The sequence below is a fragment of the Fistularia commersonii genome, chromosome 7 (assembly GCF_037954325.1).
Source record: "Fistularia commersonii isolate RoL2024-O1a breed Wild chromosome 7, RoL_Fcom_v1.0, whole genome shotgun sequence".
In the NCBI taxonomy this organism is placed as follows: domain Eukaryota; kingdom Metazoa; phylum Chordata; class Actinopteri; order Syngnathiformes; family Fistulariidae; genus Fistularia; species Fistularia commersonii.
In genome coordinates this window covers 16,340,331-16,365,630 of record NC_141290.1, presented here as the reverse complement: position 1 = coordinate 16,365,630, position 25,300 = coordinate 16,340,331, and the positions used below count along the sequence as shown (strand labels likewise).

Here is a 25,300-nt window from a genome sequence, read left to right as displayed (position 1 = left end):
TATTTTTTACATTTTCTCTTTAATTCAGTGGCATTGCCCTTTAACAAGACGAAAAACGTAAAAATAAACAGTGGTGAAGGATGCGAGGGTCCAACTGCACATGCTGGTTTCCCGTTTGTCAGTGATAATATATGTAAAATACATCAAAAAAATGATACAAATTATTTTTTTGTGTTGTTTTAAAATCCATCGAAGTATTACTATCAATCACAGAGCTGACTCATGAATTATCAGATCAAGACTGGTAAAAAAAAACAAACAAAACAATCAGTTTTAGGATGTGAAACGTTCATGTGTTCCAAAGCAAACGCTCAATAAAATATTTAAAACACAAAAAACCTCAATATACAGTTCAGTAATACTGCTTGGCCTATTTGAATGTGCAAGAAATAACCTGTTTGCAGAGCAGTGCATGTGTGTGGGTGTTATTTAAAAAAGCACTTTGACATTATCAATATTGAAATCCATCAGCCACCCCATTCATAAAACAAGCTGAAAAAAGGAAAAGACATATAAAATCAATCATTTTGGTTGGAAGAGCAACATTACATTATTTACAGAGCAGGCAGTGTCAATTTGTCCCCCCCAGCCCCCGGTTGTAGCTACGCTAGCAGTTACCCTTTTTTTTCCTGTCTTTGTGCTAAGCTAGCATAAATGTGCACAGATTTCAGGTTCAGCTAGTTGAACAGTTCAGAGATCCCTCTTCTCATCTGACTGAACAAGATTTGCTGAAAATGACAAATTGTTCCTTTTACTTGAGATAAAAACTCTACAACTCCTGTCTGCAGCCCTCGCTGCTGAGCAGCCCAACACTATCAATGAAGTAATAGAACAAATCCATGAAATCCCTTGGAATGAGAAAAGGAAGGGAAATGGTGCCGTAAACTCCCGTCCTCTCATCTTGGTGTGAGGTCTCGGTGGAAGTCTGGTGTCCTGAGGGTGCTTCCCCTGCTCAGACATCCAGTCGCAGAACTAGGAGTCTGATAATTCATATATGTTGAGAAGGAAGGCTGACAGTCACATAGTTTACACAGGGATAAGCACACCAGTAAAACAGTGTCAAATGGTGAAAGTGGAATTAAAGAATTTGAAGTAACATCTGCTTCTTTGAGTTTGTGACATTTCGTGGCATCTGTGTTGGCTCTCCCAATTACAAACGCTTAATTCAAAAGGTGCATCCTGTCCCTTCTCTCTAGAGAGTTTGATCTAAATATCCAGCTGAGATGACAAGTCATGCAGTGTCTTCCCCCTCCTGTGTGATTTTTTTAATCAAGTCTAACAGACATTCAGACTTGAAAGACATAGGACTCACTCTTCACTCATTAACTTGATTAAGCTACACACCAAAAACTACTATCTGTAAGTGAACGTGTTTGAGTGGTTTATTGTCCCTTGTCTTCATCATCGCAGTGGCCCGTTGACCCACCTTCTATTAATATTGTCCGGTTACGTGTCCACATTGAGACCTTCAAGCTCTGTGAGTGGATCCTCCCATTTAAACTGTCAAACATTCAAGTCAGTCTGGCAGGTTAATCGTCTTCCCCCGTCAGCCAATCAGCCAGTGAGCTCCACAGGAAGTTCTCGGCTACACAGAGACTCCCACTGGCGAGCGAGGAGTGAGATCAGTCTCTCTCTGCTATCTGCTCCTGGAACAAAGATACACCACTGGACCTCACCTTCGGCCCCCCTGCTGACTCCGCCCCTTTGGGGAGGGTTTTCTGCCCCCTCTGTGCTAAAATGATCCATGGTTAGGTGGCAGAGCAGGTCAGGGCCTGGCAGGTCGTCAAAAACCAGGGTCAAAGCCTGAGGGTAAGTTTGGTACCCCAGCAGAACTCGGTCCAAATCACGGATTCTTCGGGCCTCGCGCAGCTGGTATCGCTCTCTACAGGAGGATGTGTGGAGAAAAATAAGAGAGGAGAACTTACTGTCAATAACTCAAAATATAACTTCAGTCAAACACACAACTGTATGATTCTCTCGGAGAAAAAGGCTTCCGATTATCAGCTTTACTGTTTCCACAGGAGGTAATTCCAAGAAGTTACTGGGAAAAAAAGCAAATAAATGAATCTGCCTGTTTTGTTTTGTTTTTGTTGTAGTGGAAGCATTGTTAGTGACAAAATCATCCACACACAGTGTCTTAGATGAATAGCAGTGTCTCCTCTTCTTCCTCTTTTCAAGATCCAGACACAACAATATTCAACTGTCTCTGTAGTTGTTGCGCAATTGCTGTGCTTCTTTCTCAGGGGGTACACTTCCCTCATTTGCCTCCTCTACTAAGATGGAGTAGTGGAAAATGGAGTTTTTTGAGGCCAACACTTGTTTTATTGGATAGTGGTTATAAAAATGTTTTCGTTCAGAGGTCTGGGTAGGGGCTTCCTGGATGATGCTCACCTGGAGGGCGGTTCTTTGGCAAAATCTGGCAGAGGATAACTGATGTAGTCTTCGTCTAGCAGGAACACATCAGTGCTGGTCAGGATCAGAGTACGGGGCTGGAGAACAGGGGAGGAGGTGGAGCCGGGAAAGGAGGGAGGCCCAGAGAAGCTTGAGCTTTGATTGTGGGTGATCTGGACCTTAAGAAAAGGAATATAAAACATGTAAATCAAAAAAAACTGGTGTGATGTGCTTTTAAAATGTTAACTACTTAATAACCAATGTCTATCTAATTGCTAAATCCAGGAGAAATTGAACCTAATATTCATGACAATTAAAAATATTGATAGGAAAAAACGTCCTTTGAACACAATGAATTATCCAGAGAGTCATATTTTTCTCTGATCTCCCCTGTCCAGCTTTATTCTATCATCAGCAATGTAAAGAGGAGTCAAAAGGTCTTGCTGGAGATGTGGAAGAGGAGGTCAAGCAGGACACTAAAGATCCAGTGAGGATCCGGAGAATACTCTCACCTGGAAGACCAGCAGGTACAGCAGCACGTTAAAGGAGCGTGAGGATGAAGATGCTGCACAAGCTGCTGACTTCCTCTCTGCCACGATGTATGTCAAGTCTCCCATCTCTTCTTCACTGGGATAAATGAACTTCACCCTGCTGCTGTGGACGAGCTCGTAGTTCTGGATCTTTCCTATGGGTGGCGACAAATTCACAACAACCAGACAACAAGCTTGTGAAGCTTGCCTTTATTAACTCATCATAAGGAATTACAGGCAACAAACCCTACCTGTTTAATATTAATTGACTCAAAGAAAACATAAGTATTCATTTGTTTTTTTTCCATTCAATCATTTCATGCTTGAGAAAACATTTTTTCCACATATGTAATCACATCGGTCTAAAACTACTTTTAAACCTGATTGCAGTGGTTTGCACTTTCCTCTGTCTACTGATTATGCAGGAGATGATAAGAGGGGACAGAAATTCCTTATCCTGAATTCCCCCCAAAACAGGTGAAAAAGAGGTGAACTATTTTCAGTTACACCCAGTTTCTGGTTCAAGGAGATATTTACTGTCTCGGCACCAATGCTTGGGAGGCATACTGCTGGTGGAACACCTTTACTTGTAATTTCTTGGTTTGATTCATCTAAATTAGGTTGATGACATAATGACAAACGGGTGCTGTTTTTTATTCAAGAGGATTAGACACATTTATCTCTTATAAACAGAAAAATACTTGACATTTTTTGCTTAGAAAATCCCCGTGTTTCTGTCTGAGCTTTAGTGGAATCCTTAGTAAGATTCTGTGCATGTTTGGTGATGGGTGGAGTGTAAACAACTTAAAGTGAGAGCCACAATGAAAGAAATATTACAGCATAAGCAGTGAAATTAAGAACCCGAGGAGTCTGTCATTGTATCTTTAATTAAACTTTCAATTGCTGGATCCTACTTACAAGATTTCTGGAAAAAAAGTCTTGTTCTTCATTTCCTGATACTTTCCTGGTAAATTACTTGTGACTGCTTATTGACTTTTAGGGAATTTCTTGCAGATTTTTAGGCAAAGTAAAGATCAAGGCATTACAAAGAAATGAATAAGTAAAACCTTTCAGAGACAGATATGGCAGAGGTGCTGCACGCTGGAGGTGAAACACTTACCTGTGTTTTTGTCTGTAAATAGGGAGTAGAAGTCCTGATCTGACGGCTCTGGAGGGGGGAGCTGCTGCAGACTGAGAGCGGACATCAGCTCCTGAAGGAAGACACTTGTCCCATAGCTGTCCCTGCTGAGACAGCACACGATCTGGTCGGCCAAACGACCTGCAAACACGATGGGAATGAGACGTTCCAGATAGTGGTTAGAAGGCAATGATTACGAACATAAGTAATCAATGCAATCAGACTGGTTATGGAGCATGAGAGTCGCTATTTGCAATTGAAAGAGCATGATAAAGCATACACACAGACACACAAACACACACATATTCAGTGCAAAGCACTGCCACCAAAGAGTGAGCTACAAAAGTAACAAAAGTACTCATTTATTACATTGTATTATGAGCAGTATTTAAACATTTTCTACCTAATGATAACACATTAAACACTAGAAATATCCCAATATTAATGATTGAACGATGTCAAATGATTTTTATTTCAAGCTGGGATATAAATCAAACAATATTTAAATCAGTACGGTCGTTTGGAGTTTGGATTTTGGTGAGCCATAAACACAGATTAAGAAGAACCCCCATGTCAGTATCAGATACCATCAATATCTTTCATTATGCCTGCATAAAGACAATTGAAAAATCTGACCGTATTGGACTTCCACTGACACTGATATCTCAACCAACATCCAGTCAACTATCAGTCAGTCTTAAGAATGTCAGTGTCCAGCTGGAAATTTTGTGTGTAAATAACTGGTCACTTTGTTGTATCCAATACCAAACTGATCATGCATTTTATTTGGGACACAGATTGGTGAAGGTTTTAAAAGGTGGGCTGGTATCGACATGTCAGAGGCTTGCATTCCAAAAACCTATGTGACATTTGCAGATGCTCAAGATGAAGTATGCGGCTGTGCACTGACCTACAAGCCTGAAGTACTGGTCAAATAATCCCACATTGACAGACTGTAACTCCGTCAGTCTGATTGCCAGACAGCAACACAGACAAACATCTGGATCCCTGGAGTCTGTTATATCCAGCACTGGCAGAAAGAAAAGGACAGAGAGTCAAATTCGAAGTGTCTATGGAGATTTGCATTACTGGATTATACAGTATGTAAACTGCTTTAGGTGAAGGTAAATTGGTGTAGAAAGAGATTTCCTTCTATGACTCATTTTAGCTTCTTAGTTTTGTCCTTAACTTGACTATTGGGCTTTGGGCTTTTTTTTTTAAGTGGTTTCAGCTCCGGAACAGCACTGCTAAAGGTGAAAATAACATTCTATCTTTTGGATTCCATCGAAGACCTTTGAAATTGCTTTCTAATGGTAAAACAGTCTTCATTCCTCTATGTCAAATTTTATTTCCTGTTGCTCGGCAAGGCATGTCTCAGTGACCAGTGACCTCAAATAAAAGGTGGCAGAGCTTTTGCAGGTTTTGCTCCATGATTGTTGAACCAGATGATTTTAGATCAGATGAGCCCCTACCATCTGTCTTTTAATAAAGACGGGATGAATAATTTCTATTCTCTTTTGGTTTCATCTTTTACTTTATGCTTGAATGTTGTTGGTGGCTTGATGTTATTGTGAGCACTGTACATGTGCACACACATAGTTTTGCAAATGCCAAAATTATAATTTGCTCATTAGTTGTATGTTTACACAACTATTATATGGAGCATTAACTTATCACCATATATGTGTATATATATATATATATATATATATATATATATATATGAATGAAGGTATATACACACACACAGACACATAAATATTATCACATTATGGTTCTATGGGGCTTTTACTCCTTAATGTTATACTATTGCTAATTTCTGTTGCTCCTTACAGCATGTCTCGCTTGTCTCAAGTTTTACTTATAGACCTGGTAGAGCACCTTGGTCAAGTCCCTGTTTAAATGTGCTGTAAAACATTTAAAATGGATAAAATGCTGTTTCACCATTAAGACATGATAATCAAAACCTTCTAACAAGATTTAAGAATTGATACAGTTTGGAGATGATTGTAAGTGTGACGTAATATGGTTGATCATGCCTTTTGATACAGGTTGAGTTAGTCAGTGTTGAGTTGGCAGTTTGAACCCATCTACAACTCTTCACAAGCTGAAGTGCTCTTCATATAAATATTATGATATCAAAATAAATGCATGACAGGTGAAAATATGAGGGCTCATTTATACTCCAATTATGCATGAAAATGGATTTGTACATTTTGAGCATTGTCAGTGTCACTACCCTTGTACTGTACTTCCATGTATTCATTGTGTAGTAATGAACATACAGCAATACATTCACTCAGGATTTGGCCTAAATCATCAGTTTTTAGCATCAATCTTAAAGTGCAGCAATTCTGAAGGTGTTGTTTCATTATACCTGAGTGACAATCAAGTGCGGCAATGGAGTCCTCTAACAGGAAGTAGACTGTATCTGTCGAGAGCAGCAGGCAGCAGGTGAGCTCCACCTCTGGAGACTTGTAGAGAATCACAGAGAGCCACAAGACCTGCCTCACCTCCTCCGTCTCAGACTGACCAGCAGCACAAAAAAAGTACAGACACATATTAACTGGATATAGCATTGAAAATGTAAAAGCTGCAGGAGAGCAGTTTTTGATGACGTTTAAATTGAAGAAAAGAAGACATTTTATCATTTCAATTTCAGTCAGCCAAATAATGATTTAAACTACTAGTAATTGTGTCACAGCTCAACTCCACATAAGGGACAACAACTAACACTGTATATATGTGTGTCCTACCAATGCTATATATTTCTGGAAGTAAGAGACCAGCTGCTGTCCTCTGAGCCCAGCCAAGAACTTAAGTCCTGGTGAGAGACCTGGGGTGAGATGGGGGGATGGCTGGCTGTCCTCGGTCTGGAAACATGAGGGATCCCAGCTGAGGAGGAAGAAAATTGAGGGAGCAAGATGTCAAGGGAATGGATAGCAAGGAAGGAAGAGAAATAAAATAACAGCAAAATCCATCTTTACAAGACCGATTAACAGTCTTGGAAAGAAAAAACTTTAGAGCAGATACTGATAATGGTGCATGTGACAATATTTCAATCCTTAACAATTGAGTAAATTGTAAAATCGTTAATTTGTTAATTAGTAGAGCACATCCAGCAGCATGACCAAAGTCTAATCGAGCAGCTGAACCACAGGAATATTACCAGGGCATGAAGAGAAATCTTTGCTGGAATAAATAACCTACCTGCCGGTGTTTTGTGAATTCCCGCTGTCACAGAGCTGGTCTCCAGATTTAAAACAGTCTGAGAAAAACAAATAATAGAGGAGGAAAAAGATGGAGCATCAAGTAGGTTCAAATAAGGTTTCTAGAATATTTGCTTCATGGTCTGCGTGTTTGAAAAAGTGGCTCATCTTCACCCTGAGTGTGTTGTCCGAGGTAGGGGCTGGGAATGCAAGGGTGAGGGAAAGCCACCACCTTCAGCCCCTCCAGGGCGGCTCTCTGCTGGCTCAACTCCCTGAAGAAGGAGCTCCTATCCAGGGCCAGGGGGAAGAGCAAGAGCAGCTTCTGACCCCCCAGCAGCAACTCAAGGATATGACTTGACCTGGGGATAATAAAAACCATATCTGCTTTTCAGTGTCTTTAAGTCTTTGTTATCAGTGAGCTTCCAGTGTAACAGTAAGTCAATTTCTAAATAACTTTTAGGCAATTGCATGCTGATTTTGACTAATGGTGGCTTTTTACTTGATATTTCACTAAGGGATATTTTAACAAATAAATGTGAAAAAGAAGAAATAAAAACTAAAACAGTGTTTTAAAAACACAGATGCCAATCTGGATATAAACAGATTTTTTTTTTAATTTTCATTTTGTACAAAAGAAAACACTGTAGTAATAGCACAGATCACAGTTTTCTATATACAAATTGACCAGGATGATAGCACCATGTCAAAAATTGTCATATTTTATGAGGTAGGAACTATAAAAATATAAATATTTTAGAGAATTTTTCAGAAACATTTGCATTACTCATTACTGAACCATTTTGGCAAAAAGGCAGTATTAATGTAGTAATAATCTGTGAATTATGACTAAAACCTAGTCCCTGTCTATCCACAGCACTCTGACCGCCGCACGCAGTTTCCATACCTGTGCTGGTGATTTGGGTCAGGACAGAGCATGCTGCCAATTCTGATCCCATCCTGAGCGTCTTGTTGTTTAGGGTGAACCAATACGGAGCCAAGGGGCACTCGGACTAGCTTTAAGGGTGAGGAGGTGGACTGATGAAGGTCAGTACCCATCCCCTCTCCCGCTGCCAGCTCTCTGAAGTCCATTTTCAGCACCCAGAGGTGCTGGTGTGTGACGAAGAGGAGGGAGGGTAGCGTAGGCTTCTCTGTCCAGGATACAATATCTGCCAAGAGTGAGTGGGTGGTAGTGGAGGAGGAGGGGAAGAGATGTGAAAGGTATCCCCTCTGGGTTCTCTGACTCTCCTCCAGCTCCCAGGTATTCAGAAGTGAGCGGGGGATGAGCGGAGGAGTGCTGAGGGGCTCGGAGTCCTGGATAAACAAAAGGGGCCTTGGTTTTATGACCAGGACATCACTCGCTCACTCGCTCACTCACTCACAAAATTAGATCTGACCTGGAACGTCACCTTTCACATGGCCACAAAGAATTGGCATATAACATTTTAACAATACAGTTCACTTGTGTGTTAAGGCAGTGATTTGTCTATTGACTTGATCTACTCAAATCGATCCATATAATTACTTATTTATTTATTTATAACAAAGGTTGTATAATTTTACACTACTACTCTTTTTGATTTTATGCTTCTAATAATTCTGCTTTCAAAACCTTTTAAAATATGTTGTGAAAATAACAATGATGATGGAATCATTCTATAGATGAGAACAAGTCTCAATCTTCAATCTTTGTAGTTACTGCTAACAGTTAAGACAATACATATTTCATTATATTTCTTATTCTTCCTCCTTTCTACTATTATCTATTACTGTTATGTTTTTTACTTGAAACTCTGGCACAACAATTTCCTTCGGGATTAATAAAGTTGTTCTCATCTCATCTCAAGTCGTGTATTTGAAGCTCTGACCTGGATCAGCACGATCAGCTCGGTCCTGGCCTTGTGAAGCTCCTGGGCCTCCGAGAACAGGTACCAGCGGGTTGAACTGGACTGGAGCCCAAAGGTGAGACAAGAACCTGGGAGTTCGGACTGGGAGGAGAGCTGGAGCTGAGAGAAAGGAACGAGGAGGTCCACCTTCAGGCTGGAGAGAAGATCCTCTGTAGAAATGAAAAAATATTTACATTTCTTCACTCATGTTTCTTAAAAGATTATTCAAATAGATAAATCTGTTAAAAATATGTTTTGTAATATATTTTCAAAGGCTGACAACAGCACTCTCCTGACAACCACACTCTCCTGCTCTGATAAATATTCCCAAATACAAGAAACAACAATCTATAGCGTGTCATAACATTTGGCCAAAATGAAAGTTTAAAAATCAGGTTACCGAGCCAAAAAATCCTTCAAATTAAAACATTCTTAAAGGTAAAACTATCTCAATAGTAGTATTCTTCATAGATAATATTCTCAAATCAAAATTTTGAAAACTTCACCTTCCAGGACAACACAGTTTGATAGTGAAAATGTACTTACCTGCAAGCTGATTGGTCACTGAGAAGTTCTCTGACAGGAACAGCAGACCCAGCAGCCGATCTGTCAGCACCAAACATGCCCTCTTCTGCTCCACTAACTCGTCTACTTGGAGACAGTAGCACCACAGGATTCTGGTGATCCGCACCACCTCCTCTTTTTCGCCCTCTTCGTCACAAAGCTCTACCAGCTGTCCGCTGGGCCCAGCAGGAGAACCTGCAGGGGGCAGCGATGAGGAGCAGACTGACTCTTGCACAGAATCATCTAGACCCATCTCGAAGTAGCCGTCCCTGGAGCCTGGACTGAAAGAGTGAGCAGCAAGAAAAATAAAAAAAAATGGTCCTTCAGTAATGTAAATAACTTGTTTATACTATGATAATAAGTAAGCTCGCCACCCCAGAGGACAACAATCTGTGATTAGTACAGATGACGACCATAGTATGGGGGTAGGACATAAGAGTTGGTATGATAATCCATCTAAGCTGAGACCCCTCAAAGAACTGTATTCAAGTTTATTCAATTTAGATTCTAGTTTGAATTGTAAGCGATTTCGGAACATTTCCAGGAACACCAGAATCTGAGAGACACTGCTGGTTGCATTACCTGGGACATCCCAATTCTGTGCCTTCAACTGGGGACCAAATTTCACTTGATTCAGCCCTCCTCTCTTCTGTTAAGTCCTCCTCCTCTGCTTTCTTCCTCTCCCTCTCTTTCAAAGTGGAACTGAAAAGCTGGGAGAGCTGGATAAAGAAGTCCTCATTGAAAGAGAAGGAGAGCAGGTGAGCAGGAAGCAGGGGACACCAGGAGGTGCTGCAACAAGTGCAAAGTATTTCAGCCGATCCAAGGGAGGAAGAAGAGCAGACACAGCTAGAAGAGATAAAGCAGAGATTCTGTTTGAACTTTTCCATGATGTCACTTACTTACAGGATAATAATATAACTTGAAAACATGATATCATTCATGTCTGCCATTGCACACAACCAGTAGACATCTTTATAGGATCATAATGTCTTTCGCATCCCCTTGATTTTTTCTGTATTAAGATTAACTGTTGATATCATCTCAAGAACGTCCCCCAAGCTTATCTGTTGTCCAGATAAATTCAACTTAATTAGAATTACACAGCAATAAAATTGTTACTTTAGCAACCATATCATAATCACCACTTTGCAGCTCTGTTTCTTTTACAAACACATCAGCTGCGGTCAGAGATTTCAGTCAGACACCCTTATAAACCTTTATTTTTCAGTTGAGCTGAAAAGATTCCATTTGTTCTGTGCTTAAGCATGAGTTGTTTGTGGAATCATGTAAGTACCACAATTTAAATTAAAATGCAGTGGCAAAATGCTTTTTCATTTTCAGAATCCATTCATCATCTACTGCTTATCCTACTCAGGATCGTGAGGGATGCCGGAGCCTGTAACAGCTGCCATCAGGCGAGAGGCAGGCTAAACCCTGGACTGGTCGCCAGTAAATGGCAGGGCCACAGAGTCATTCACAGACTCAATCGTTCAATTCTATCTCGTTACGAAACTGTGAAATTTGCGTGGCAGCGTTTGGGGGTCAGCTAGCTATCAGCGATCAGCTAGCAGGTAAACAGCTGAGTGTTGTATTCTAGTACAGAAGATGTCACTCTTCAGTACAGATTTGGATTGCAAATCCAAATGGAATTTTGATACCTTTTTTGCAGGGTGGGACATGAAAATGAAAATGCAGTTACTTAATACTTATTTTAGTTGTGGGTCATTCTGAAAAATGAAAAAAGCTTTCTGCAAATACAGTTTAATTCTCTGATTTAACATTTCAATTGAAATTTGAAAACAATTTTCCAGAGTTTGTTTGGAAAATTAAATCTTAAAATGTATTTTGCTTTTAATTTGGATTAAGTCACAGAATGAGCAATCTGGAAGAAGAAAATAAAAAAGCAGTTTGGATTATTCTTTTTTTTTTTTTTTCTCATATTTTACCGAGACAAAATATGCTACCACATTCTGAAAATAAAAAAGCATTCTGCTGATGCATTTTAATTTGAATAATGATACCTATAGGTTTCCATAGTTGTTAAACTAATAACGCTATATTACTGTATTATCCTGGTTAGTGGATACTGACCAGATGGCTGAAATTGTAGTCGTTGGGATACTTGCAGGGGATTCACAGTGTGTGTGTTCAGAATGAATGGCGGGAGGCTGTTGCACCTGCAAAGACATGAGGCAACATTAAACTCCCGCTGAACCCAAGGAAATTTAACTCTCAGAAGCCCAGGTAGTTTATCTGTTGTTTGTGTTCCAATAATATTACCCTGAAGTCATTTCTCCCTATTGGACATAGTCCACCAACAAAACACAAACCACTAAATCATGGCTCAGCAATTACAGATGGATATGTTTTTTGGTAGAATAATGTCAGAAAATTAAGAGAGAAACGAAAATCATTTTCTCTTTTTCCTTCAAGTGTTTTCATTTGTTTTTGCAGATAAGAGGCTGCATTCATCTGTAAAATAGGCCTGTCAATGATTTCTGATTTACTCAAATACTGGGAAAGTTCACTCCAATCAAAATACCATCCTCCTCTTGATCGTAGCCTACTGGTTGTCAGGGTTGCAGGTATGCAATTTACCTGCATTGAGTTGGCAGACAGGAGGTATGTGTTTTTGTTAAAGCTTGCGGGGGGAGGGGCAGGGTCCACAGGAGGCAAGAGGTTGGGGGGAACTGCTGCTGTTTCTCCGCTCATCACTTCTGAAACAGGAAGCCACAGAGATCAAGGGGAGGAAAACATCTGCTCCTAAAGTCATCAAGTCTTACGGAGTCGGACATTTTGAGCCAGTTTCTTTAAATTTGACATTTCTGTGCCATATCATCAAATAGCTGGAAAAGGATAATTGTCCAAGTTCTATACATGCGTTAATTAAAAAAACAAATGTTTGGTCCCCACAAAATGAGACTAAAGGTGATTAAAAAAATTGTTGGTTGATTGATTGACCGACTGCGACTACCACGAATTCCTAACGAAAATGAGAAATGAAGGACATGACATAATTCGGTTCCTGAATCATGCGACATCAGGGAATACCGGAACTGAACAGTTACTTCTCCTTCAGGCCACTGTAGCAAACATCCAGGATGAGACGAAATACATGCGGGGGAAAGTCACAGTTGACTGTTAGTTGGCAGATCTGTGCATCTTTTTAAAAGTCTTTTTAAAGTCTTGATCTCTTCCAGGGAGACACCCGTGCTGTTTGACCATCCATCACTGAGCGTCTGAGTGACGTCCACCTATCACTGTTTCCACAGTAACATCTTGGACATCTGTATTGCTTTCCAAGGCAGCCATATTGTATTTTTGCATGTTTTTCCAGTAACTCGAGCAACATGCCTGATGTATGTGCAATGAAATCAAAGTGAAACATGAAGATTTAAGTATGTGTCCCGTAGTTGTCGATCACAATGTTCAAGCTGTTTTCCAGAGGCAATTTTTCTAGTTATTGTTATTCAGGGAATCTAAGGTTCATTAGCATTGCCTCATTTAGGAGGGGCTTAAAGAGAAACAGTTGAAAAATTAAAAATAAAATGAAGTCAGGACAACACAGAAGTACAGAATACAGCAAGTTTTAACTGTGATTTTACATGTAAATTTACTTGACTTTACTTTTTACTTTACTTGCAAACATGTCAACTGTTTATCAGGTTTTTTCAGGTTTCCGGGGATTTATATAACCAAAAGACAGAAGCAGTTACTTAAGGAGCACAGTCATTAACTTCATTTATTAGTCTTGCACGCCTTTCATTTTAACTTCTTGGTCGGTCTCTCTGTAGTAAGAACAGACAAAAAGCTTTCAAACTAAGCCACACTCACAGAAACATGTATTGAGTTACTTCAAACAAAAACTTTAGAAGTATTTGCATTGCTTGTTCTTTGCTCGATAACTAAAACATTTTTACCATTTTACCAAATTTTTTCAAATCAAGAAATTCACTTTGGATCTTGAAATTTCATATATACACTCTATGAAAAAAAAAATTAAAAGCCCATATCAAATGTATATTGGGCAGATTACCTATATGGAAATGTGTGAAATGTGTTTCCTAAACTAGATGAAAAACTGAACCTGTGCCTGATAGCACAAGTTCACAAAACTTGAGTGAACCAATGGAAGCTTGTGTTACTGCACTGAAAGGGGCCAATTGTTTCACTGCACTGAAGGTTCGGCAGAAATTCAGGTGCATTTGAGAAGAGATTGATTTCCTTGATCATTTTGATTAACATGTTACCAAAAACCATTCCAACAGCACACAATGGTATTAATAAGCTCCACGGACATTAAACTGATACAACACATCAAGGACGAGACAAAGGAACAAGAATGTGGAGACACAACTTCTAAGAAGCTTCAAGAATCCTGTTCTGATTTTGTCTGCTTGCCTTCAGACTGTGAAGTTTGTTGCAAGTCCTTCTGGTTAATCAAGAGGCTATTAATTAAAATTGACTGTTTACCATTTAAGAGAAGCAAGGGGAGTTGGTTCCACCCAAGACACCAAAAATAATACCGACCACCCCCCTCCCTCAGCCATCCAGACCATGATACATACATGATTACCTTGGCTGGGGCAGGCAGCGTGCTGGGCCGAACAGGAAGAGGAGGAAGAGGAAACGGAGGGAACAACAGGGGGAGCAACAGAGGAACAGCGGGAAGAGGAAGGGGGAGAAGTGGAGGAAGAAGAGGAGGAGAGGTAAGGAGGTACAGCAGCAGACAGCTTGGTCTCCTCACTGATCTGACAAGAGCACAGAGAGGGGGAAGCCTTCAGAGAGCAGCATCACCTACATCATTAGTCAGATTCCAGATCTGCAGCCCAGAGCTCCAGCAGCAGAGCAGCAGTCAGGCAGCCAACAATTTCACACTGACCAGATTTATACCTCATTTTGTATCTGTGATGGACTTCAAAAGTTGCCCATTTGCCATGATTCTGATCATAAGAGGGTGAGACAGATGCTCTCGCTCCTGTGTGTGACAATCTCAAAGCTCAAAACCTCCCTCTTACTACTTGGCTTAACAATAAATAGGAGCTCATCTATAATGACAAAACGGCAAAACTCCAGAAAAACCATTTACATTCACTCATTTATTGATTACTGTGCTTGAGTGAATCACAGTTGTGATTTTATAAAGCAAATACATACTGGGGTTGCTTTCAAGAGAAATCCAATTTGAACAAGGATTGTATAGACCTCACTCAGTCGAGCAGTTACTTTTGAAAAGGGTCAGCTCACTAAAAGATATAACTGTAAAATCTAACCAAAATGATGCCCAGTTAGTACCATCATACTAATTTTTTTGACACATGGTGAGAATCATAAAATTTAAAATGCTTGTCTCCAAAATTTAGTACAGGTCTTGTCATCAGTCACAGAAAGGTACATCTTTCTCTTTGTGTTATTATTTCAGTTACTGTAAACAGGCTGTGTTTTGAGAAACTGCTCTATTCTATTCTTTTTATTATTATAATTCCTTTCTATTACAATCAGACCTAAGCTCTGCTGCTGAAGAGCACAGTGTCTCAATTTTAAGGCAGCTGGCGTAGTGTCCAGTTGTGGTTGCAGATTTAAAGAATCTGACTCAAACAAGCACAGAGGCTGGTTACAGATTTAAATCAATGTAAAACTGAAGTTAGTAACACTGGACCTGCATTAACATTGATTCAGACAAAAAAGACTGGATGTTGCAGGGAAAAGTTTTTACAGAACAGCAAGAAACCAGCATGAAAACATATTTCTGTGGTGATTTTGTACTGCTTATACAGAAAATAATAAATATATCATGTATGTATAAATCAAATTTGATAATTTTGGCATGATAGTGTCCAATAATTCACTTAATGGATGTACAACACATTGTAGTTTTCTCTTGATGAAAACATAAAACTGATGTTAAACTTAGACATATTAGTTTCAAAACAAGTTCTTATCAAATACTGCTACTGTTCTGCCAAAATTATTTGCTCCTTACATTTACTGTCTTATTTTTAACAACACAAACATCTTTTATAGGCACAGTGCCTAATTCTGGAATAACATAGGGATCTGGATCACTGGGAAACATCAAAAATCTGGAAGTTGCCATTTGATGAGCTCTGATTGGTCTAATATCATTTTAGACATCCTAAAGACTATGACAGGGCTGCCAATCAGTTCATATGGAAAGCTATGACTATGTAGGGCACACAAAAGCAGTAACATAACACTTTTGATGTCAAAAATGCCAAAAAGTATCTTGTTCATTTGAATTTTTACATTTTTTTCCAGGCAAAGCAGAATGTTTTGCCCAGTAGCCATAATCCTTACCCTTATTTTTCAAGTGAGTAAATTATGACTTGCACTTGATACTTCATTCCAGAAATTGGCAGTTTAACCGTTTTTTAAAATTGCCAGACTTTTCATGTGTTGATAATATTGAACGATACCTGCTCCCTTTCACATGATGGAGCGTACCTTCTTGTCGCTACTGCTCATCCTATCTTTGACTTCTTTGGCTTTCTGAATGGCTTTCAACACCTCAACCGTGTCCAGTTCCTTCTCTGTCGTCAATTTACCATCCAAACAGACCTGATGCAAAAGACAAGGTAAATAAACATCTGCCAGCACATGAACAAAGCTGTGTCCTTTTTTTAAGGAACAAGTAAATCTATCAGATGATCCAGCATGTTTTACATGTTTTATCCTCCAGATAAGGCATACTGCAAGAGTGAACGGTGAGGAAAAGTAGAATAGATTCAAAGCTAATCAGACATCTCTTAATGACTGATTCATTGAGAAAAACATATGCATCTCTATAAATCTAACCTTGGTACCTAAAAAAGTTCCATATCAAAAGATAAATGGGTCCAGGAAACTATTATTTCTAAAAATGGTATCAGCAATTTTGACAGTAAAAGTGGGAAGTGAACAGTTCTTGTAGTGAGAGGTCAACAAGTCTGGAGAGAGCACAGTGCAGTGTTGGTTATGTAGGAGACACAGAGAACCAGGTATACCTCTGCCGCACGCTCCCCAAACTGGGCAAGGACTTTGGTTCTGTAGTCTGGGATGATGCAAATGGGATTATTTGACAGGTTGAGTTTCTCTAGACAGGGCAGAGAGCCGATGTTCCGGATCTCCTCTAACTGGAATCATAGACACAATGTCAGAAACGAGGCAAATTATTCACAAAGGTCCTATGTTCAATTCATATCTTTTTTTCCTGTTTTTCCGACAGATAAGGTTGATCAATTTCTACTGAAGTTGATCATCAGTTATCTGACTAACTTGTCCTGTATACATGAGTAGTGAAAGCATAGATATGACAAATGGTGAAAAAAAGGTGACAGAAATGGTAAAGATAGACAGCTATAGTAGATATATAATAGACAATCAAACACATTTAGATTTCCTCCACTTGTGTGTCAGGACACTAATATTTACCTGGGCGAGCTGATTGTGGCTGAGGTCCAGGTTGACCAGGGAGTAGAGCTTAGTGAGGCCAGTCAATTGGTCCAGCTGGTTCCCAGCAAGGCTTAGAGTTTTGATGTTGCCCAGCCGAGTGTGAGCAGCTTCCAGGACCCGCAGATTGTTATATGATAAGTCAACATGGACCAGGTTGTACAGGTGCTAAAACCAAAAACACACATAAGTAATTGTAGTACTGACAAACTTCTACTCAGCAAAGGTGTCCTTATTTTGACATTTCAGTTTGGGCCCAAAGTAGAACTGAAAGTGAAATATTTGTCAAATACCTGAAGATTTTCCACTGAGGAAAGCTGGTTGTGGCTTAGATCCAAAAACTCCACCTTAGGTATCAGTTTCTAAAACAGAGCCCAAATCAGTGTCAGCAGTCTACATAATCATCAAACTTCATCCTCAGCAGACACACAGAAATTTACAATCCATCTAGTAAGCCAAGTAAGCTTTGAGTAACCAGTTGGTCTGATATTTACATCAGTATGCTCAATTAAATTAAATGGTTAAAATCAAAGCACACAATTTTATTAGTTCTAACCCCACACAAAGTTCTCAAGAGTTAAAATGCTTCACAGTGGCTATAACATCAGCAAAAACCTGTGAATGTCACTCAGCTGAGACAGAACATACACAGGACAATTTGGGCACCTTATATGATGAGAGGAGCATATTTAACTTTCTGAGGAGCAAAACATTTACAAATACAAAAAAATTGAGCTAAAAGGGAAAGAACACAAGTAACAGGCACAGTTTTTCTCCATTTGGAGGGTGCATCTCACCACTGAGCTGTCAATGGCACTGATGTGGTTGTGGCTCATGTCCAGGGTAGTCAGGTTTTTCCACAGAGGGACAACCGCTGTCACTGGACAGCCAGACTCTGCCCCTTCAGCCTCCCACTGTGAGAACTCAATTGCCTCCGGGACCAGGATCGACTGGAGAAGCATTTGCACATTATGTATGATTGCGGGATCGGCAACGGAAAATGAAAGCAGTGTATGAAGACTGATGTAACAAGGTCATCTAATCTGTACCGTCATAGATTCCGTGGAGTTGTGGATACTCAGCGTCGCCAGACTTGACCTCAGAGAAGACAAACCCTGAATTTGCTGAGAGATGCATTCACTGATCTAAGGAAGGGCAGAAAATCATTTGGTGTCAGACTTCCTGTAAAGTCTGCATCTACAGACAACATGAGTATTACATATTGGAACGTTTCATATAATTTATAACTGACTAGTAACTTTATTATAACTATGTATTGCTGATGTTTAAGACATTCTGATCAAAATTTGATTCCCAAGATTATTTCTGAAAAAATGACAAATTAGTTTGTTGATTAGTAAACCCCTAAAACAGATGTCCATCTATTTTTTTCTCTGCAAATTACTTAAATGAGATGTGAATTTATATTGCTATGGCATGCCAAAGTAGGCGAACATCTGCCAAGCATTCTAAAAATCTTCCAGAAAATTAGGTGATCTCACCGCATCGCTCTTAATGACACACACAAAACACGCGCGCGCGCGCGCGCGCGCGCGCGCGCGCACACACACACACACACACACACACACACACACACACACACACACACACACACACACACACACACACACACACACACACACACACACACACACACACACACACGTAATTGGTCTCCAACACAGGTTGCTGAGGAAGATTCCACAGCACGAGAGCCTCTCTGGTACAGAAATCAAATAGCCAGGAGTTCAGTAATTTAATACCAGAGGGATTGGCAGTTACCTCGATCTGAACGAGTGACTTGAAAAACGACAGGTCAAAGGGAAGACTGCTTTCCTGGATGTTGCTTGTTCCTACTGGACCTCTGGTGCCAGGAATCTAAGACAAGAATCGGGCAGAATATTTAGCGCCCCTGCTCACCAAAGCCAAGTCAGAACAAAACAGGAAACTATGTAGAGTTCTAGATGTGCAACCTTGAGGTACCGCAGCCTACAGGTGAAGTCCAGAATGTGGCCAAGATCAGTCTTGGCATCTCCATTACTGCAGGTGGGTTTTGCCATTCTAAGTTGCTGGGACACGGCAAACAGCTGCAGAGGACTGAGAGAAAACACCTCACCAGCCAACAAGAGCTGTTCACCTAAACATACAAACAAAGGTTTGACATTACTCACTGTATGACACTCCACCTCAACAGTTAGCATTTAGCTGATCAGCTATAGCTGCACACTTACTGCAGTGATTTCAAATATCCAAACTACTATTCAGAGCTTTGCAATAAGGGAAAATGATGATCATAATACTATTCATTCATTGTTTGTATTGCTTTTCCTGCGATTCTTGGGCAGGCAAGAGACATGGTTTCCCCTGGACTGGTCGCTGGTCGATCACACAGCTTCATGTTGAAACTACCATTCACTCTAGCTCACACATCTGGGCAATTTGGAGTCGCCATTTAACCTGAATGTTTTTGGAATATTTCTCCAGAAGACCAGAGAACCAAGAGGAAACCCACTCAGACAAAAGGAGAATATATAAAATCCATACAGAATGCCCCCGATTGGAATTGAACCCACGACCTTCTAGCTGTCCGCCTTTATCTCCATCAGTGCATGATATGGACCACTCCAAGTGTCAAATAAGAAAGTCAAGAGTATCTCCTCAGAATAACAATAATGCTTTTATCCAATTTCACATTTAAAAAACGAAAAACAGGTTTTCAAAAATCCATCACTGATAATATTTTGACTTACTTCTTGCATCTCTTTTCTAATGCCAAGTAAGAAAGTTTAAGACAATTTATGGTATTGTTCTATTTGTTTTGGTAAGGAAAGAGGACATTTATATAGAATCAAGTCTCCTGCAAATAAGGAAGTTTTTTGCTGATTTTGGAGAGTTTGAAGAGTAGCATGGTTTCCTTTTCATTTCAATGCTTGTGGCTTCAGCATGCAGCTGAAGTTCTCAGACACTGAAGTCATATTTTCTTGGGATAGCTTATCATTTTCTTTCCAGTTTTATACCTAGTTAATATGAGCCATCTAGAAATAATGAGATCAGATTCACAATGTTACAATGAATGTGCAGGATTGTTACACTTTGCTGAACAACAGCTGTATATGCCAAGCAGTAAAGAAAGCAGATACACAGAGCAGTAAGACATGACTGAATGCATTTCATCAGCTGTTCACAAAGGGAAAGCAGTCAAAAGTCAGAGAGGAAACCTGACCTTTGTGGAACAGCTCCTCAGCCAGTGCCGCTGTGATGCCATTGATCTCCTAAAACAGACGGTTTCAGTTTTACTCCAAACTGACAGGTGATCTTGTAAGTGTCTTATTTGAGTTGACTGATGGAAAAAGATAAGAACTCCCACATTTTTTTCCATTTTCAATTCCCTGGTCTTCCACATTGTGTAAAAATATCTACGAACATGACAAGCCTGCTTGTTTGCATATCTCTCAAAGGTTTAGGTTTAAATAACTATCACAACAGAAACTGCATATCAAGCAGGAGTGTGCAACAGTTTCATCTGATACAAACAACTAAAATCAAATTTTTCAGTTGTCCAAATGTCTGTGCCTTCACAGAATTAAATTTCAACCCCTTTAATGTTGATTTTTTTTTTTTTGGTTTGAAGTTAAGCAGTGCAAATTGATGCCCAGCTGATTTTCATTTTCAACCATAATGTAACATCTGTTCCACTTTGCTGTGATGTTAAGATGAAGTCTTCCTAACGTGTAGCAGTGATGTCAAACTCATTTCAACTCAGGGGCCACATAAGGCTAAATCTTTCCTTAAGTGGGCCAGACAGATAAAATAATGGCATAACAGTTTCTTTCATTGAAAACTTGTAGCTCATTTTTCTGCTTTGGAAAACAATCTCACTGGCCAGAAATAGGTTTAATCTAGCCCGCGGGCTATAAGTTTGACATCCCTGGTGTAAGGGAAATTCATTGTAGTTGGGTATCAGTATCTTCATCTGCAATAAGCTGAAATCAACTATACAGTGACATTATTTATCAAAGTATATATCAATCATCAGCTTATTGAGCAATATCATTTTTTTTTTAATTTCCAAATACTGTACCAGCATCAGCTCAAAAAAAAGCCAACACCCTTTTTATCAGGAAGCACAGTGTTTGCTCTGGAGACTTAAAAGGGACAATAAAAGCCCCAAACACAACCTGAGGAAGCACTGATTCTTCAACTATTGTCATGAGATTTACAATAGGGGCTATATAGCAGCCTCACATTCACTCATCCAGCAAAGTTGTTTATTTTTTAATTTCCAAATCATCTGACAATTCACATGTTGGTCAGCTTTCATCACATGAGAAGTTTCTTCTGTGTGTTTGCTCGGAACTGTCCTCAGGATTCAGACAAGAGGGGCTTCTTATTGAATAGAGGTCAGTCACTGGCAAAGCTACGCCTGTAGATATAGCTAACAGGACATGAATTCACAACCTGGAAAAGAAACGCTATTTGGCGGATGAAAAAAACAACAACAAAAAAATTTAATATAAAACACTTGAATTCAATCACAGAACAAGGAGACATTTATTTCATGAGGAACAGTGAACAAGTCTTTTCTTCGTAATTAACACAGAATGGTATTTTTTGTTCATGTGAAGACAAAGGACTTTGTATAAAACTGCATTAATGAACCCCCTGCTATTTTTGAAAATGGCTGAAAGCTAAACAAGACTTTCTGAAGTTCAATGGTTTGTTTTTGTTTTTTCTATCTCCTTTGATTGTTATCCTTCAATATAGTAATGTCAAAAGAAGGGCATTTTCAACCCTTTTGAAAGTTCTCATTTTTAGGCTACTTGTTAGATGCAGGTGTTTTCATTTAAAGGTGGTTAGGGGGGATGGTTATGTATTCCGCTAATTCTGACAATTCCTTTAACGCAAAAGTTTAATGCCAAAGTAAGTTAAGTTTTTCAGTGAATGTATTTAAGAGAATATAGGAGTCTTTTGGCATCTGCAGCAGCATATCTTATCATTTTGCAATCGTGGGAGTTTTGCTTTGTATACTCACAGCTCAGTAGTGATAAAAATGCAAATTAAAATATAGCCCTTTCACCTGCAAAACACTTCTGAGGTCTATGTTTGTAGCTGAAGCTACAGGTGGACAAGTGAATTGTGTTTCAGTAACTAATGCAGAAGATGAGGATCAAGCCTCACGTTTACTCACATAAAGGTGAAAGTGAAGAAAGAAGGCAAGGGGAGTAGGTGTGGTTTCAGGGAATTGGTGGAGCAGCGTCTGCAGGTAAAGCTCAAGATCCTTCTGCCGTCGCTCCACCAGACTCTTGGAGTTCTTTCCCAACATTTTCTTTGGAGGAAGAAGCCGACGATCGACCTTCTTCTCTGCTGTCAGCTGATGGGAAACCAACACACTGTTTTCAGAATGAATTGGTCATCACTTGATGGATTTGTCATAGTCCAACATGTCTTCCAGGAACAATAACACACATTATATCAAATCCACACATATGTTTTTTTGAAGTTCTTGTCAACCAAACAGACTGCTTGTCAATCCGAGGTTTTTGTTGTTTTTTTTTTTGGGGGGGGGGGATCATAATAATCAATGGTAGATATGTGACATCATTGTCATTATTAAATGGGGATGGAAAGAATAGAAATCCAAATCATCCCAAAACATTCTTCATTTATTCTCATTCTTATTATGGAAACAGCTTGTCATGCACACAGGGTCACAGGGGTGATGAAGCCAATTACAGTTGACTCCGAGCAAGAGGCAGGGTTTAACCTGCACTAATCATCTGACAATAACAGGGCCACATATGGAGACATAAAACATTCCCTCTCTTGTTCACACCTATATATATGATTTAGTCCTCTATAAACCATCTGGTTATTTTTGGACTGTGAAAGGTAATAGGAAAAAACGAGCCACATTTACCCAATAAATAAAATCAATATATTATTTTAGTAATAATATTTCTTTATTGTTCTTTAGATGATAATTTTGCAGTCAATTTCATCAGCTGACCTTATTCCGGAAAACTGATGAGTGCTGTCTGCTATGTCAGCGGAGTTTCTACCAGCTTCTTTGCTACTCATTGGGAAATTCAGTATGAACAATGTCAGAAAACAAATCATCCCTGGGTTGAGCAAGTTGATAGATATTTTCTGCCATCAATCTATTTCAACAAAGAAGATTTGGCAATTAATGACCTGTTTACTGTAACTTTCAACAAGAAATGATGACAAACATAAAAAAAAAAAAATTAAACAAAAAAAAAAATACCTGTGTCAACATTGCATATGAATATGTGTTTGTTATTGTACCTTATATCAATAACCACCAGAAACTACACTATATGCACACCCTTGGATACTAGTAAGCAGGGGATGACTATTTATATAATCATTTTGTAAAATTATTTTAAGTTTAATTATTTGGGAAATCTTTCATTCTCAGTACAAAAAAGAAGTATTATCACCTTGCTCAAGGTTTCTAAAGCAGGCGTCTAGACCTCCAAAGTGTTCATGAGGGTCTCAACAGATTTCCAGGCATCAAAAATTGTTAAAAAAAAAAAAAAAAAAAACAAGACTTTATGTTTATTTGATGTTTATTTCCTCCAATTGCTAGGTCACTGGGGATCATCAGACTTTACTTTTTTTTTTTGAGGGGGGGGGGGGGGGGGGGGGCGCAAAGGAATTTGGGAAAACCTAACCCAAAGTACTAAAAACACATCTAATAATTAAGACTAGCAAAAAAAAATCTCTAGAAAGTGCAATTATCAGTGCTACAAACCAAATATTAAGTAGAATTATGAAATTGAAAAGCCTGTTTTAATTGCCTGCAATAAAACAGCTGAAGAAATAAACTCTCTGGGATGGCAAAACCAAATATCTACAGATGTGCTCCAGGCTCTTAATGTACCTTCTCATGAAGATCATGGAAGTCACTGTAGCGGTGCTTCACACCCCATCTGTGCTCACCATCAATCACCTCAATGATGTAGACCTGAAACGCAGCAGGACACAATCACTATAATACCAAAAGAACAAATAACATTGTCCCATGAGTTCCAAGAAGAAAAAAAAAATCGATACAATTTGAAAAGAGACAACAAAATAAAGACATTGTAAAAAAAAAACATCAAATTAACCGAATCTAAGTCATCCATTTATCAGATAATGATGTATATGTAGATCTATAGAGTAGAATTATAACTTTCATCTTAGATAGTAAGAAATGCTCAGTACAATGTCATATATTTAGTGTCTTTTGTGTTCAGTGTAACTCCTCATTAGCATCTAGATGGCATTTTCATATTTCGTGAAATAAATGAAATTATCTAGCCCCTTCATGGATCTACCTCAGCGGTCTGACCTACTTAACTTCTAAATCAGCCTTCCGCTCCGGACGCCTGTGTAGGTGATGGGCTTTTATAGCCCTTCAACAGTTTATAGCTCATGTTCAACGGTAACTTTTTACAGCCACGTAAAAAACAAACTTTAGTGACATCCCACTAAACCGATGTTGAGTATCTTCTCAGCATCACATCTGTCCAGCTCGACATATAACGTTAGCTTGAGGATTCTGGCGACTTATTTTAAAGCAGCCTCTAATCCCTAAAATTAGTCATCTAGTTATCAAAGTTTTGTTATCACCAAAATTTGGAGACGTGCCGTGTTATAAAGACTTAACGGGATATTTTGTCGCTGACAGTAAGACATCAAATGCTAGGCTAGCTAAAGGCTAAAACCGGACCTGACGGTAGCTTACAGTGTAGTTTTCCACCAGCTCTGACCCGATAACACACACTCGTCTCTCCGGAACCTCCTCTGGAAATGGACAGGGCTCCATGGCGACGACTGGACGAGCAGCTACTGCGCTATAAAAACGCGAAAACTGTCACTTAAAACGGCGCCCGACGCTCCGCTCCGGTTAGCCGCCGTCCGACGCCATATTTGTTGTGATGTAGGAGCCGCTGACTATTTTGAACCCACCAACTTTATTTACACCATCACCGGGATTTTTACTTCAGTATTTCAGTTTCACATTGAACACTCACGCAGGTCGCAAAAAAGGGTGAGGGAATTAAAATCGATGACATTCAGTCATTAGGTGCGAGATTTGATGCTTTCCGGTCATGCAGGGTCAAGAAA

General features: G+C 39.4%; 1 protein-coding gene across 2 annotated transcripts; it reads right to left on the bottom strand.

Moving 5' to 3' along the window:
* On the bottom strand, nt 1-25,091 carry nisch (nischarin). 2 transcript variants are annotated; one of them, XM_086150070.1, is made up of 28 exons: nt 24,918-25,091; nt 24,069-24,152; nt 22,353-22,535; nt 20,388-20,436; nt 19,138-19,301; nt 18,947-19,042; nt 18,214-18,309; nt 17,962-18,114; nt 17,458-17,526; nt 17,147-17,332; nt 16,720-16,848; nt 16,181-16,294; nt 14,292-14,466; nt 12,314-12,432; nt 11,807-11,892; nt 10,298-10,561; nt 9,698-9,996; nt 9,134-9,321; nt 8,173-8,579; nt 7,443-7,627; nt 7,270-7,327; nt 6,816-6,954; nt 6,437-6,587; nt 4,970-5,089; nt 4,042-4,200; nt 2,904-3,076; nt 2,392-2,570; nt 1-1,882 (listed from the first exon to the last, which is right to left on the bottom strand). In XM_086150070.1, the coding sequence occupies exons 1-28, from the start codon at nt 24,996-24,998 to the stop codon at nt 1,555-1,557; spliced, it is 4,434 nt and encodes a 1,477-aa protein (XP_086006196.1). In that variant the 5' UTR covers nt 24,999-25,091; the 3' UTR covers nt 1-1,554. The 2 variants fall into 2 exon arrangements, with proteins under 2 accessions (XP_086006196.1, XP_086006197.1); XM_086150071.1 differs by having other exon boundaries at nt 12,314-12,429.
* Nucleotides 25,092-25,300: the final 209 nt, after the last annotated feature.